Source organism: Lampetra planeri, chromosome 31, assembly GCF_965212315.1.
Source record: "Lampetra planeri chromosome 31, kcLamPlan1.2.h2, whole genome shotgun sequence".
In the NCBI taxonomy this organism is placed as follows: domain Eukaryota; kingdom Metazoa; phylum Chordata; class Hyperoartia; order Petromyzontiformes; family Petromyzontidae; genus Lampetra; species Lampetra planeri.
This window is the reverse complement of record NC_136137.1, coordinates 776,927-790,685: the sequence shown is the minus strand read 5'-3', so window position 1 is coordinate 790,685 and position 13,759 is coordinate 776,927. Positions and strand designations below refer to the sequence as shown.

Sequence of the window (13,759 nt, the reverse complement as noted above, 5' to 3'; positions counted from 1 at the left end):
AGTGTTCGAGCTGTATGGAATTTGTTTGCCTATCGAGGATTTTAAACGGGGTAATGATTCTCAGAACGTACATTTCTCCCGCAATATTTCAAATAAGGTGGGTTTGAAATAAGTCAATAAAATGTGTTTTGCTGAATTTTTTTTTATATTCATGGGCCGACAGGTCTTGGAGGTTGCCATTACTTTTTGGCTATTGCACAACCCACAATACATGACTCACACAGACCAGTCTCTTGCCACTTGGTCACAGCTTATTGCCACACTCATCATAACTTTAAGGACGGATTGTCATGATGCAATTGGCTGTAGATGAGCGGGATGATTCAGATGTTGCACAAAACATAGATATGAGCACTCTGGTGTGAGCAGAGATGTGCATATATCCGACACACAGGATATACGCTACGATTCAGGCATTGGGCACTTGTCACAGGTGGTCGTGTCAAGGTGCTGTGCTTCGCGTGAGATGTCTGGAGGGACTCTACGCTCTTGCCACTCATCGGCAAATCGCAGTCAATTCCGCAACAGTCACAGCGTACTGCAAACCTCATCACAACTTTAAGTAAAGAAGGATGGGGGGCGATGCACCACGATTCTCTTGGCCACCGCTTAGCAGCACAATTCAGATGCCGTACGCCGCGTGGGAGATGTGGGGGGGGGGTCACTGCGGGGGGGGGGTGAGGGGGCTCGACTCAGCCGAGAGCAGCCCCCCTTCGGTGATTAAAGACGATAAGAGGGGCTTTGTCCGCACAGCGCCGGCCCCGCTCGGTGATGAGCACGCGAATCCTTCCACCAACCAACGTGGCGGTGGGGGCTTGCCCCGAGTGGACATGTCAACACCTCGGTGGGTACACTCGACACATCGCCGTGTTCCCACCACACAGGGGACCCCGTGTGCTCATCGTGAACCCCAATCTCGCCCGGGCCGCCCAGGAAACTTCGTCCTGCGTGTGCTTATGGATAAATTAAAGCATTACCAGATTACATATAAACAAAGACAAATATCCCTCAGTATAGCCTTAAGAGACTGTTGGGGCAAGTGCTGTCCACACCCGGGGGGCGTCTGCACGCGGGGGGGGGGGGTGTCCGTGGCTGCGCCAACCCGTGCAGCCCGACCCAGTTTGTGAATATCCGCCGAGACCGACGCATAAATACGGCACAAACTTCAGATGAGTTTATTAGGACGAGATGTATAAATATGCTGCTAATATGGACAGGATGATGTACGGATAGGTCACAGCACAGAAGCAGCATCACAAGAGCCGGACTTATGTGGCATTTCTGTCAGTAGGGATTTACGGAGCAAAAAAATCCAGAAAAGAAAAGTCAAAATATTTTTAGTTTTTAAACGGCAATTACAACACTTAAAAGAAAGATAAAACTGACAAAACAGTCTCGAGTTCAGGGTCAATGCACCTGTTATGGCAGCATTAATTTGACGCGTGTTTTTTGTGCCGCCATCACAAATACGTATCGCTTTCGTCAGTAAAAAAAATGTTTTCCCATCACCTAATAGTCACAAACACGCAGCTATGAATTACAAGAGAAACTACCCTCATACAGCAGTGCACACTTAGCACAACTGCGTGCTCACTGCGATGTTCATTTTCATCATCATCATCAGCCGTGGGTAATCCACAAGGAATCCTCAAGCTGTCATTACCACTCACAGTCCTAGGATAAAATAATTGAACTCGCACATGCACTGCACATGCACTGTATGTGTGTAGAACTTCCTTCGCACCGCACATAGACAACAATGCTTATCGGAGGTGCAGGGGAAGGACAACGGATTTAATCGCTCCATCTCCTCAGTCGACGTCTTCTCGAATGCATTCCATTCCTCGGCTGTCACTCCGTTATTTATCTCCACGTCCGCTACTGTTAATTTTACTTTTAGCGTTTTAGGTGTGGGGGATTACAAATGGAATCTCTGATGAAGGCCGGGCATGGCCGCCAAACCTGCCGAGGTCATTAGCCCCCCGTTGACCCTCTGACCTCAGCTGGGTAACTCGATAGGCAGCAGAGTTCTGTGCAGACCTGGCCTCCTTTCTGACGCAGACATGAAACAAATCTCATTACGTCAAACGTGGACGGGCAGACGGTGGGTGGCACTGGTCCTCTCATCCCGTCGTGTTGCTAAACTCTTCACCTTGGTTTTGTTTCCCACTATAGTCAGCAATTTGTTGATCTCTTTCGTTTTAACAATTCTGATAGTAATAAATATAACCACTTGAATCAATCAACTGCGGGATGAAGGCCTCTCCACACGATGGGGGATGTGTGACCGTACTTCACTAAGCTGGTCAGCGTGGATTAGTAAAGGCAGGGGGTGTGCAGGACGTGCTCAGGTATCCCTCTCTCACCAAGTTAGCCGTGGCCAGGAATCGAACTCGGGCCGTCAGATTGTTGTCCGCCACAAAATGTTTCCGTTTTCCCCGTCTTGTGCCGTAAAGTGCTTTCATCTGCGTGTATCTCTTATCGCGTAGCGTATTCACACAACTTGCCGGCTATCGCATCGAGGCGCCGTTCTGCGTCGGGGTGCGTTCACCGGGAACGGCGACTCGCTGGCAAAGTAACAAGGCACATTCATCCGCTGAGTTCGTCAAGTCGCAAAAACAACTTGTTTTGAAGAGGGAATCAATAAACCGCACGTGAGCTGTATGCGCTTCCTCTCGCGCGCACTGCCGATGACGCGATAATCTGAAAGCACAGAACCTGCAGATTGCTATCTAAACAGCAGCGCTACATTCACAATACGTGGCGGGGACCGCTCTGTTCATCCGCAACACACAAATTATGTTCTTGCTGGCATTGCGCGGTCCCTCTTGGGGATTGATCCCCCCCTGTTCCGTGGGGCGCCGTTAAATATAAAATGGCTGGGGTCACGCCGAAATGCCATCGGCAACGCATCGAAGCCCGCGGCTCCATCTCCACACCCTCAAGTCGCACAGCGCGCACAGGACTGGTCTGTCCGGTTTAAACAAACAACCAAGGTTAAAAAGGTGCAGCATATTCAAATATTATGTAAGCGCAAGGGAGCACGGCTGTTGAGAGGTGGCACTAAAGCCCTTGTTGTAATAACCAACTGCGGGGGTGAAACTTGAGCGAATGACTTTTGCACAAAGCGCTGTGTGTCGTCTGGATTTGAGCTTGAGCACGACTTAAATTTGAGCAAACACAGACCGCGGGTCTGCTTCGGACATTCGCCACCTGTTCCGGACCTTCCATAACATTTTCTTACTCGAAATGCCCGCTGTCCCGGCAAGGTGAATGAGTGTAGAGCGACCCTACAAGAACCGCACACGTAGATTTCATCCACAGCAATGGTTTTAATCTATCTGCGTGGTCCTTTGAGTGTTTGTCACTTCCTACGAGTGAGTTTTCTCCGCGGAATCTGGGTTCCTTCTACCTGATAACCATGCATGAATAGAACCGTGCAGATATCCTAATGCAGGACCCTCTTGAAAAAGTCTTCCGACTCGGTGAGGCTCTCCCATATAAATAATGTTGCATTATAAAGAAAATAACTGCATGCCGGAACGTGGCATTTAACATTATCGAGCAATAGAGATTCCATAAAATGAATATGAATTAAGTGGTGACCATAAATTATTCTGCCCCCTGGGTCTAGACACTTTTTCTTTCCAGGACAGCAAGAAATGATGCAACACAAAGTGTGTGATGTGTGTGGATGTGCGAGCATGGCGCATGTGTGCGTCTTTGTCTTCGAGTGAGCGTGGCGCGTGCTCGCACACTGCGCTACGAGCCCGGTGACCCGAGCTTGATTCCCGCTCACCATCCATAACAGTGGCGAATATTTGAACTGGTCCTGGGCTTCCCCTAGATCTACTCAGCCTTAAATAAGTATCTGGTGCATTATATAAATATCAGCACTGGGGAGAGAAAGGCGACCAGGCGAAGAGGAGGAGCAGGGAGGCCAGTAATGTGAGAATTAACATTGTGTATTCGCCGCTCGGCTGACCGGAGCTAACGCTCATAAACGCACAGCTCTGCTCAACTCAAATTAATGCGTTATTTACTCAGGCACAAATGCAGACACGCTAACACGCGCACAAGTGCACGTTCACGCCGTGCAAATGTGTGTACGTAGGGCAGCTTCGTGGTGAACAAACAAAAAGAAAATTGGCCACACTTTGCTTTCAAGTCCAAGGTTCTCATTTGCTGTTCTCTCTCAACAGCAACACCCATTCTTCTCTCCTTGGTCGCATGCGCGTACTGTTTATCACGTCCTGTCCCACTCACGGCACAGCAGGAGGACCCCACACTTTGTATCCGTAGGTTCAAATCCCGGTCAGGGCCGATTTGGCCCCATCAACACCATCGTCTCCCAGGAGGAACGGTCAAATGAGTAGCAACTGGTGCACCAACATTACTTAGTGAAGAGTCGCCCAGCGGTTGTTATATTTTAATTCTTCCATAATTTATATGAAATTCCATTTGCTTAAATAAAGGATGTGAGTGGGATTTGTGCACTTATGTTTCTATGTCGACAAAGATTATGCTGTAGGTGTTCAAATAAACTATCTTAATATTGGGTGATATTCTATTTTATTCACATTTACAGATGACCCTTCGCATTTGCAAAAAAAATACGTTCACAACCAAAGAAAGCACCATAACCCTTCACGGTTGCTCTTGCGTCCAAGTACGATCTGCGAAGCGCGAACATGCGCCGTGCATGTGTTCAGCGTCTTGCAGTCAATCTCGCGAGAGGAAATGACAAACCAGCAAGAAATGTTGAAAAGAAAAACTGCAGTTTGTAGACGGCACCAACACATCTGTGACTCGGCCTCCCTCCTCCACCGCTCAGCCGCACAACCCGCTCCCCAAAGCGACGCAAACCCAGATACGGTGCGGTGGTGGCGGCGGCATTATCTTTTCAGCCACTGCGGTGCCACATTTAAAAACAAAACGACAATGCCGAGTGTCAAAGACCGTTCGTTCACTCTCGCGATCTAAACCATGCCACTGTGGCTGAGGGGACAGATTCGCCAGCACGGACTCGCTTACAATTCCAGGGCGCTTCAGCCACCCAGCAAAAGCAGTTCCATAAAACATCCCTGCTGCTACAGTCAGTGGCGTGATGCGGTTGTACGTATGTGCGTTGAACTTATTTCACACCGTACGTAGCCAACCGTGCCAATCGGAGGTTGGCATGGGCCCGAGTAACGAGGAATAAAATAGGGCCCCCTTGTCAATTCCCAACCGCCTCCTCAAGCCACCTCTTTGTGGCCTAGCGCCTGGAGCCACTCGGCTCTGGTAAAGTTGCAACGTCTGTGTGCTCAGGCACACTCCGGCCACCATCCCAAAACGGTTTGGTGCAGCATCCCGACTGTAAGTGATGCAGCTTCGTTGGCATGGGCCATGGCACAAGGAATTAAATTAAGGAGAAAAAAAACCGTCTGCTGAACGCTGGACAACTTTTAATAAACGCTCTTCCGTACGTTGTTTGCTTAAAGTCGTCTCATCCACTTGGTGCAAACATCTGCTGAGTACATAAAACGGCTGCTCACCTTAACTCGTTCCATCTACGATAGTGCAGTAATTCAAATAATGTACAGCATTTGGCCAATCCCCTGTTGGATGAAGTCCTCCACATCCCGTGTTAGCAATGAGGTTGCATGACCATGCTGTCACAGAGGTGGCTCAGCGGAAAAACAAGCGGCTCGCAATCAGACGGTTGCGAGTTCAAATTCCGGTTGCGAGGTTGACTCAGCTCATCATCTGTCTGTGAGAAAGTCAAGAGTGGTTCTACAAAAAAGTCGCCCATGCAGCACTTTGCCTGTGATATTAGCTGTGGCTGGGAATCTCAAGAATCGTGTTCATAGTGCAGTGTGCTAACCACTGTGCTACTGCTCCACGCCTCTCCTCTGTATCATTTCTGGTACACCGTAGTAAATACATGGCGATCCATTATTTATTTTTCTGCAAAGTTAACCATGTCTCACAACATTACAATGAGAATTGAAACGTTTGCTGTTTAAGTAACACTTTTGACTTCGTGTCCTCAACCACATTTAGTCAACGTATTCATCAATAACGCTGCATGAAAAAAATAAAATGTCTACAATAGGCGGTGTTTCTGGAATGGCCCGTCTTCATAATAGAGAGATCACCAGCATGAACAATGATTTGTTCCGCATGTTAGGCGCGTAGCCTACGCAGGTGTGCGTTTTGCGTTGTTAGGGCACCATAGTAGCGATGTGAAGCTATAAAAACACGGGTCCACTTTAACTTTTTTGCTTGCAATGTTTTTTGTAAGTGGGGGTGGTTAAGATAATGGAAGATTAATTTTAATGTTTTAATGACACTCGTAAGAGCACTTGGACAAAAAGGAATTGTTTAAAGAAGGACAAACCAGGGCAAATTAGATTTTAGTTTAAAATAACTAATTACAAATGTATCATTCGTTTTCCTGTGCCTACAACACGCTCACTGTACGAGTCTTTGCCAAGAAACGAGGCGACACGCCGTAGCGACTAAATAAATCTAGCGTGTAAGCAATAAATTAAATGATACAGAACCAGTCCGGGATTCCAACACACCCAAAGTTTGAGGACCCATTTGACAAACTTATAACAGACAAAAACTGCATCGTGTAAAAATCAACCGTAACATATTAAGAGCATCACAGTCCAAATATTACTTACAGAAGACAATACATTACATTCGGAGTGGGGCCGTTAAGTTAGTCTAAAACCCCTTACATTCTGCATTGTACCGGCGAGTACGCATCTATAAATGTACAGCAACTCCCGACCACAACGCCCGGGTGTAGCAGTGGCCGGCGGCAGACTTCAAACGCACGCATGGCGATCGGCACTGATCACAGGAGCTGGAGGACACGGATTCGGACACTCGGGGACGCGAGAGCAATTAACGGGTGCAACACAGCACACAATTTAATTATTCATTCCCATGGGGCCTCTGGACTGCACCGCCACTTCAGAGGGGCTCCGTGACCGAAGCGATGAATTATTAACAGAGTTACTCTCCCTCTCTCCGCTGCCTGCCCTCCCGCGTGAGCCTATCCTGACTCCCATCACTGTCACCTATCCACCACAATGCCACATTTTGGTGGATATGTCGTTATCCGGCCAAGTGGCTGAGTGGGTAGAGCGAGCGGCTCGCCATCTGAAGGTTGCAAGTTCAAATCCTGGTTGGGGGTCAACGTAGCCCATCATCATTCTGGGCATAATAAAATAGATACCAATGTGTGGGAGAGTGATCCTATGGAAGACTCGACTCTGACATCGGAATGTGGAACTTCCAAAACTGGCACAGGGCTGTAAATGGGAAATGCAAAATCCCTCGATTCTCATTTGAGCAGGAATCACTCGAGCATTTACTTTTACGTGAACCCTGCAGCACAAACAGGAGTCTTCTGATATACTGACCTGTCATCCTGATAGCAAAAACGCACCACACTCATCAATAACACGACTCTAAAAGTCGTATATTTCATAGGTGACGTTCCAGGCAAGTAACGAGCTGATTGGATGATTTTCAATTTACTTTATCACGTGAGAGAGCAAGCTGAATGTCTGGGTGAGACATTGGAAATAATATAAAGTGTCTATAAGTTTTGACTGCTCCTGGTCGTAAAAGCTGTGTAATCTTCATTGATTTCATTCCAATTATGCGTTGATATATGAAACAATAATATTTTAAAGCACTTCTTAAGAATAAGCATGAAAGCCAGGGGTGGACTTCTCTTGCTGAAGTTGATGCCAACAATTTTATCTTATTAGATCTCAGAAGCAAAACAGGTTTGAGTCTAGATTGTACTGGGATGGGTGACCACAGCGCACAAAACAGGCGTTGTAGACTCCTGCGGGGCTGCAATGCCATCAGAAGAGAGTGCAGAAAATGCTCTTGCTCTACCCTACTAGTCTCCCACACTTGCTCTACCGTACTGTTCTCCCAACAGCCCCACCTTCATCAACTCGCACTGACCATCATGGTGAAGGTATGGGTCGGATAACCTTCGACGACGCGCACGGCATGGGGAGGCCCTCAACCAGCAGTGTGTTGGCAATGAGAGCCGTGCACGAGGTCAGGGGTCGGCAACCTGCACCCGCGGAGCCGCATGTGGCTCTCGAAGGCCCGCCTCGTGACGTCATACTTCGCTCTTCAATTATTGAGCTTTTTTGCCGAATTAGGAAAAAAAATGGCTCTTTTTGTTATTGTGGTTGCCGACCCCTGCCCTAGATGAAGAGTAACACATACTGTATATGCATGAGGCCTATTTAATAACTGTACAAGTTAAGCGGTGCAGTGGAGGGGACGCAGGAGGCTGGGGAAGCCAAATGGTGACTCTTTATCATTTGGGCTTCTGCAGAGCCTTGCCTGCAGAGCCCGCATACCTGCACCGAGCGGCTGGAATGGCACGATGAGGGCATTACAGTGCACGCCTGCTGTTGCTACAGACTCCAGAGGCAGCATTTCCGTGTGTCGCACTCCTCTGTGACTTTACACAGCCGTCCCGCATCCTCCTGCACGAGGCTCATTTGTCAACACATGGTGAATGGATCATGATGCCTAACAGTCGATGATGATGATGCGGGTGAGAGTGAAGGAGTTTTTTAGATATTTAAAAAAAAATTGGCAGTGATCGTCGTCTTGAATTGAATTATTATAACACACGAGTCAATGCAATAACTAAAATCCAAATTATTATTGCTGCACAGTTTAAAACACACAAACCTACCTGCAAATGAGTGGGCTTCGCCTGGTTTAAATAACATTAACATATTCACCTATCTACTTAAAAACTTAACTTTAAAAGTACTTACTTACATAGTGCATGACTGAACAATTAAACTAAAGCAAAGAGTTCATTAGGATCACTGAGGTTCATTATTAAGGATTAGACAAATGTAATGGACTGCTAAATACATCACAAATTGTCTCATCATCATAAGAGCTGATACGTGTTAAACTGAAGTGACCCTAATATTCAGGTAGCTTATAGAACTTTAGCTTATAGAACTGGAGCTTATAGATGTGGCTTGACAAGAGTGACACGCTTGTTCATACACATGCGAGTTCACAGACACTTGTTCATACACATGCAAGTTCACAGACACTTGTTCATACACATGTAACCTACACAGACTGTTGGGGCAAGTGCGTTAAGTGAGCACCATTGAAGGCCGGCACGGCACACGAGGGCTGGGTGGCCAGCACCACGCCCAACCGCCTTTGTCTCCCCGGTGGCGATGTTTACACACCGCCAGGTACTCATTTAAGGCTAATTCGACCCAAGGGAGGCCCAGGACCGGTACAGATAATCGTCATTGGTGTTTGCTTTGAGTGGGAATCGATCTTGACTCGCTGGGTTCATACACAAATTCTCACACACACACTGATATGCACAATGCTGCACACACACACTGGTATGCACAATGCTGCACACACACACTGGTATGCACAATGCTGCACACACACTGGATAATACAGCACTCATACGCACAAACCGGTGTTATGTACGAGTGTGTGTGTTCACCTGTGTGTGTGTGTAAGGCAGTGTGTTCACCTGTGTGTGTGTGTAAGGCAGTGTGTTCACCTGTGTGAGTGTGTAAACCAGTGTGTTCACCTGTGTGAGTGTGTAAGGCAGTGTGTTCACCTGTGAGTGTGTGTAAGGCAGTGTGTTCACCTGTGTGTGTGTGTAAGGCAGTGTGTTCACCTGTGTGTGAGTGTGTAAACCAGTGTGTTCACCTGTGTGTGAGTGTGTAAACCAGTGTGTTCACCTGTGTGAGTGTGTGTGTGTAAGGCAGTGTGTTCACCTGTGTGAGTGTAAACCAGTGTGTTCACCTGTGTGAGTGTGTAAGGCAGTGTGTTCACCTGTGTGTGTGTGTAAGACAGTGTGTTCACCTGTGTGAGTGTGTAAACCAGTGTGTTCACCTGTGTGAGTGTGTAAGGCAGTGTGTTCACCTGTGAGTGTGTGTAAGGCAGTGCGTTCACCTGAATGTGTGTGTGTAAGGCAGTGTGTTCACCTGTGTGTGTGTGTAAGGCAGTGTGTTCACCTGTGTGTGTGTGTAAGGCAGTGTGTTCACCTGTGTGTGTGTGTGTGTGTAAACCAGTGTGTTCACCTGTGTGAGTGTGTAAGGCAGTGTGTTCACCTGTGTGAGTGTGTGTGTAAGGCAGTGTGTTCACCTGTGAGTGTGTGTGTAAGGCAGTGTGTTCACCTGTGAGTGTGTGTAAGGCAGTGTGTTCACCTGTGTGTGTGTAAGGCAGTGTGTTCACCTGTGTGTGTGTGTAAGGCAGTGTGTTCACCTGAGTGTGTGTGTGTGTGAGGCAGTGTGTTCACCTGTGTGTGTGAGTGTAAGGCAGTGTGTTCACCTGGGTGTGTGTGTGTAAGGCAGTGTGTTCACCTGTGTGAGTATGTAAACCAGTGTGTTCACCTGTGTGAGTGTGTAAGGCAGTGTGTTCACCTGTGAGTGTGTGTAAGGCAGTGTGTTCACCTGTGTGTGTGTGTAAGGCAGTGTGTTCACCTGTGAGTGTGTGTAAGGCAGTGTGTTCACCTGTGTGTGAGTGTGTAAACCAGTGTGTTCACCTGTGTGAGTGTGTGTGTGTAAGGCAGTGTGTTCACCTGTGTGAGTGTGTAAACCAGTGTGTTCACCTGTGTGAGTGTGTAAGGCAGTGTGTTCACCTGTGTGAGTGTGTAAGGCAGTGTGTTCACCTGAGTGTGTGTGTGTGAGGCAGTGTGTTCACCTGTGTGTGTGAGTGTAAGGCAGTGTGTTCACCTGGGTGTGTGTGTGTAAGGCAGTGTGTTCACCTTTGTGAGTGTGTAAACCAGTGTGTTCACCTGTGTGAGTGTGTAAGGCAGTGTGTTCACCTGTGAGTGTGTGTAAGGCAGTGTGTTCACCTGTGTGTGTGTGTAAGGCAGTGTGTTCACCTGTGTGTGAGTGTGTAAACCAGTGTGTTCACCTGTGTGTGAGTGTGTAAACCAGTGTGTTCACCTGTGTGAGTGTGTGTGTGTAAGGCAGTGTGTTCACCTGTGTGAGTGTGTAAACCAGTGTGTTCACCTGTGTGAGTGTGTAAGGCAGTGTGTTCACCTGTGAGTGTGTGTAAGGCAGTGCGTTCACCTGAATGTGTGTGTAAGGCAGTGTGTTCACCTGTGTGTGTGTAAGGCAGTGTGTTCACCTGTGTGTGTGTGTGTGTAAGGCAGTGTGTTCACCTGTGTGTGTGTAAACCAGTGTGTTCACCTGTGTGAGTGTGTAAGGCAGTGTGTTCACCTGTGTGAGTGTGTGTGTAAGGCAGTGTGTTCACCTGTGAGTGTGTGTGTAAGGCAGTGTGTTCACCTGTGAGTGTGTGTAAGGCAGTGTGTTCACCTGTGTGTGTGTAAGGCAGTGTGTTCACCTGTGTGTGTGTGTAAGGCAGTGTGTTCACCTGAGTGTGTGTGTGAGGCAGTGTGTTCACCTGTGTGTGTGAGTGTAAGGCAGTGTGTTCACCTGGGTGTGTGTGTGTAAGGCAGTGTGTTCATCTGTGAGTATGTGTGTAAGGCAGTGTGTTCACCTGTGTGAGTGTGTAAGGCAGTGTGTTCACCTGTGAGTGTGTGTGTAAGGCAGTGTGTTCACCTGTGTGTGTGTGTGTAAGGTAGTGTGTTCACCTGTGTGTGTGTGTAGGGCAGTGTGTTCACCTGTGTGTGTTCACCTGTGTGTGTGTGTAGGGCAGTGTGTTCACCTGTGTGTGTTCACCTGTGTGTGTGTGTAGGGCAGTGTGTTCACCTGTGAGTGTGTGTTCACCTGTGTGTGTGTGTGAGTGTATAAGGCAGTGCGTTCACCTGAGTGTGTGTGTGTAAGGCAGTGTGTTCACCTGTGTGTGTGTAGGGCAGTGTGTTCACCTGTGAGTGTGTGTTCACCTGTGTGTGTGCACTGTGTACGGCAGTGTGTTCACCAGCGTTTGAGTGTCAACTAATGGGTGTGTTAATCATTGTGAGTACTCGTGTGTGTGTGTGTGTACAGTAGTGTTACCCGGTGTTTAATTGCGTAAGCTAATGACCGTGTTATTATAATCAGTGTGTGCACGTCTGAGTGCGTTGTCTTTAAACTGTGTAAAGTTAATCTCGCTCACACCCCCTGTGTGTCCACTCGCAGTCGTAAACATCATTGATTGCAGTTCTCCAAGTACACATTCACATTTGCGCACACACCAGTATACACACAATACTGGGGTGTGCACACACTCACTCTACTCTGCATAGCAACTCCAGAGTACACTCATATTGACACTCACAATATCTCGTGTGTACACACTCACACGAGGACACACTGCCCACACACCTGTACACACACGAGTGTACACACACTACTAGCACTCACATCGGCACACACAAACGCGCCTTTATCCTTGTGTACTCACTGGTGTACACACAGAGTCAACACACACTACTGTACACACAATCTAGCTCTCAAACTCGCGAACACTCACCGTGTACACACACACACTGTGTACACACTCACACACACTGTGTACACACACGCACTGTGTGTGTACACGCACTCACTGTGTACACACTCACTGTGTACACACTCACACTCACTTTGTGTGTGTACACACACTCACTGTGTACACACTCACTGTGTACACACTCACACTCACTTTGTGTGTGTACACACACACACTGTGTACACACACACTGTGTACACACACGCACTGTGTGTGTACACGCACTCACTGTGTACACACTCACTGTGTACACACTCACACTCACTTTGTGTGTGTACACACACTCACTGTGTACACACTCACTGTGTACACACTCACACTCACTTTGTGTGTGTACACACACACACTGTGTACACACACACTGTGTACACACACACTCACACACTCTCTGTGTACACACTCACACACACTGTGTACACACACTCACTGAGTGTACACACACTCACTGTGTGTGTGTACACACACACTCACTGTGTGTGTGTACACACACACACTCACTGTGTGTGTGTGTACACACACACTCACTGTGTACTCTCTCTCACTCTCGTGCACTCTCCCGCCCGCACCTTCTCTGGCCCCGGCGCTCCCCGCCGACCACAGCGCGAGTCCCAGCAGCAGCAGCGGCGCTCCTCTCCCCGTGTCCCTCCTCATGCTCTCAGCATGACCTCCTCTCCCTCCGCCGCGTGTCCCCCTCTCCTCCTCGTGTCTCTCTCCGTCTCTCTCCCCGTGTCCCTCTCCTCCTCGTGTCTCTCTCAGTCTCCGCGTCTCTCCCCGCGTCTCTCTACTCTCGACTCGCACTCCTCTCTCCACTCCGCCGGACTCTCGACAACTTTGCTGTCTGCGGGGAGAGGGAGGGGTGGGGGAGGGAGGGGTGGGGGGGGGACAGGGCTTGGGCTCTCCCCTAGCCCCGCCCCCCACTAACTCCGCCCGTAAAAGTGCAAAGCCCCGCCCACTGCATGACTGGCCCCGCCCACTGCAGGACTGGCCCCGCCCACGAGTGTAACCACGCCTCTACTGTTTAGCCCCGCCCTCGGCTGCTAACCTCCACCCCCATCGCCGGTAACCACGCCCCTTTACACGGGTAGCCCCGCCTCTCTAGAGTAACCACGCCCCCTTACACGTGTAGCCCCGCCTCTTTAGAGTAAACACGCCCCCCGCGCGAGCTCAAGCCCCGCCTCTTTAGAGTAAACACGCCCCCCGCGCGAGCTCAAGTCCCGCCTCTTTAGAGTAAACACGCCCCCCGCGCGAGCTCAAGCCCCGCCTCTCACGCACGAGGACGTCG

The 13,759-nt window shown here is 48.9% G+C and overlaps 1 protein-coding gene across 2 annotated transcripts in view; it reads right to left on the bottom strand.

Moving 5' to 3' along the window:
• Positions 1–13,332, bottom strand: part of LOC144729053 (epidermal growth factor receptor-like) — an 88,784-nt gene extending 75,452 nt beyond the window's left edge. For both annotated transcript variants that reach the window (XM_078608911.1, XM_078608910.1), the window contains exon 1: positions 13,044–13,332. In XM_078608911.1, the coding sequence (XP_078465037.1) occupies positions 13,044–13,128 (85 nt within the window). In that variant the 5' untranslated portion in view covers positions 13,129–13,332. The remainder of the gene's footprint in view (positions 1–13,043) is intronic.
• Between the last annotated feature and the right edge of the window lie 427 nt (positions 13,333–13,759).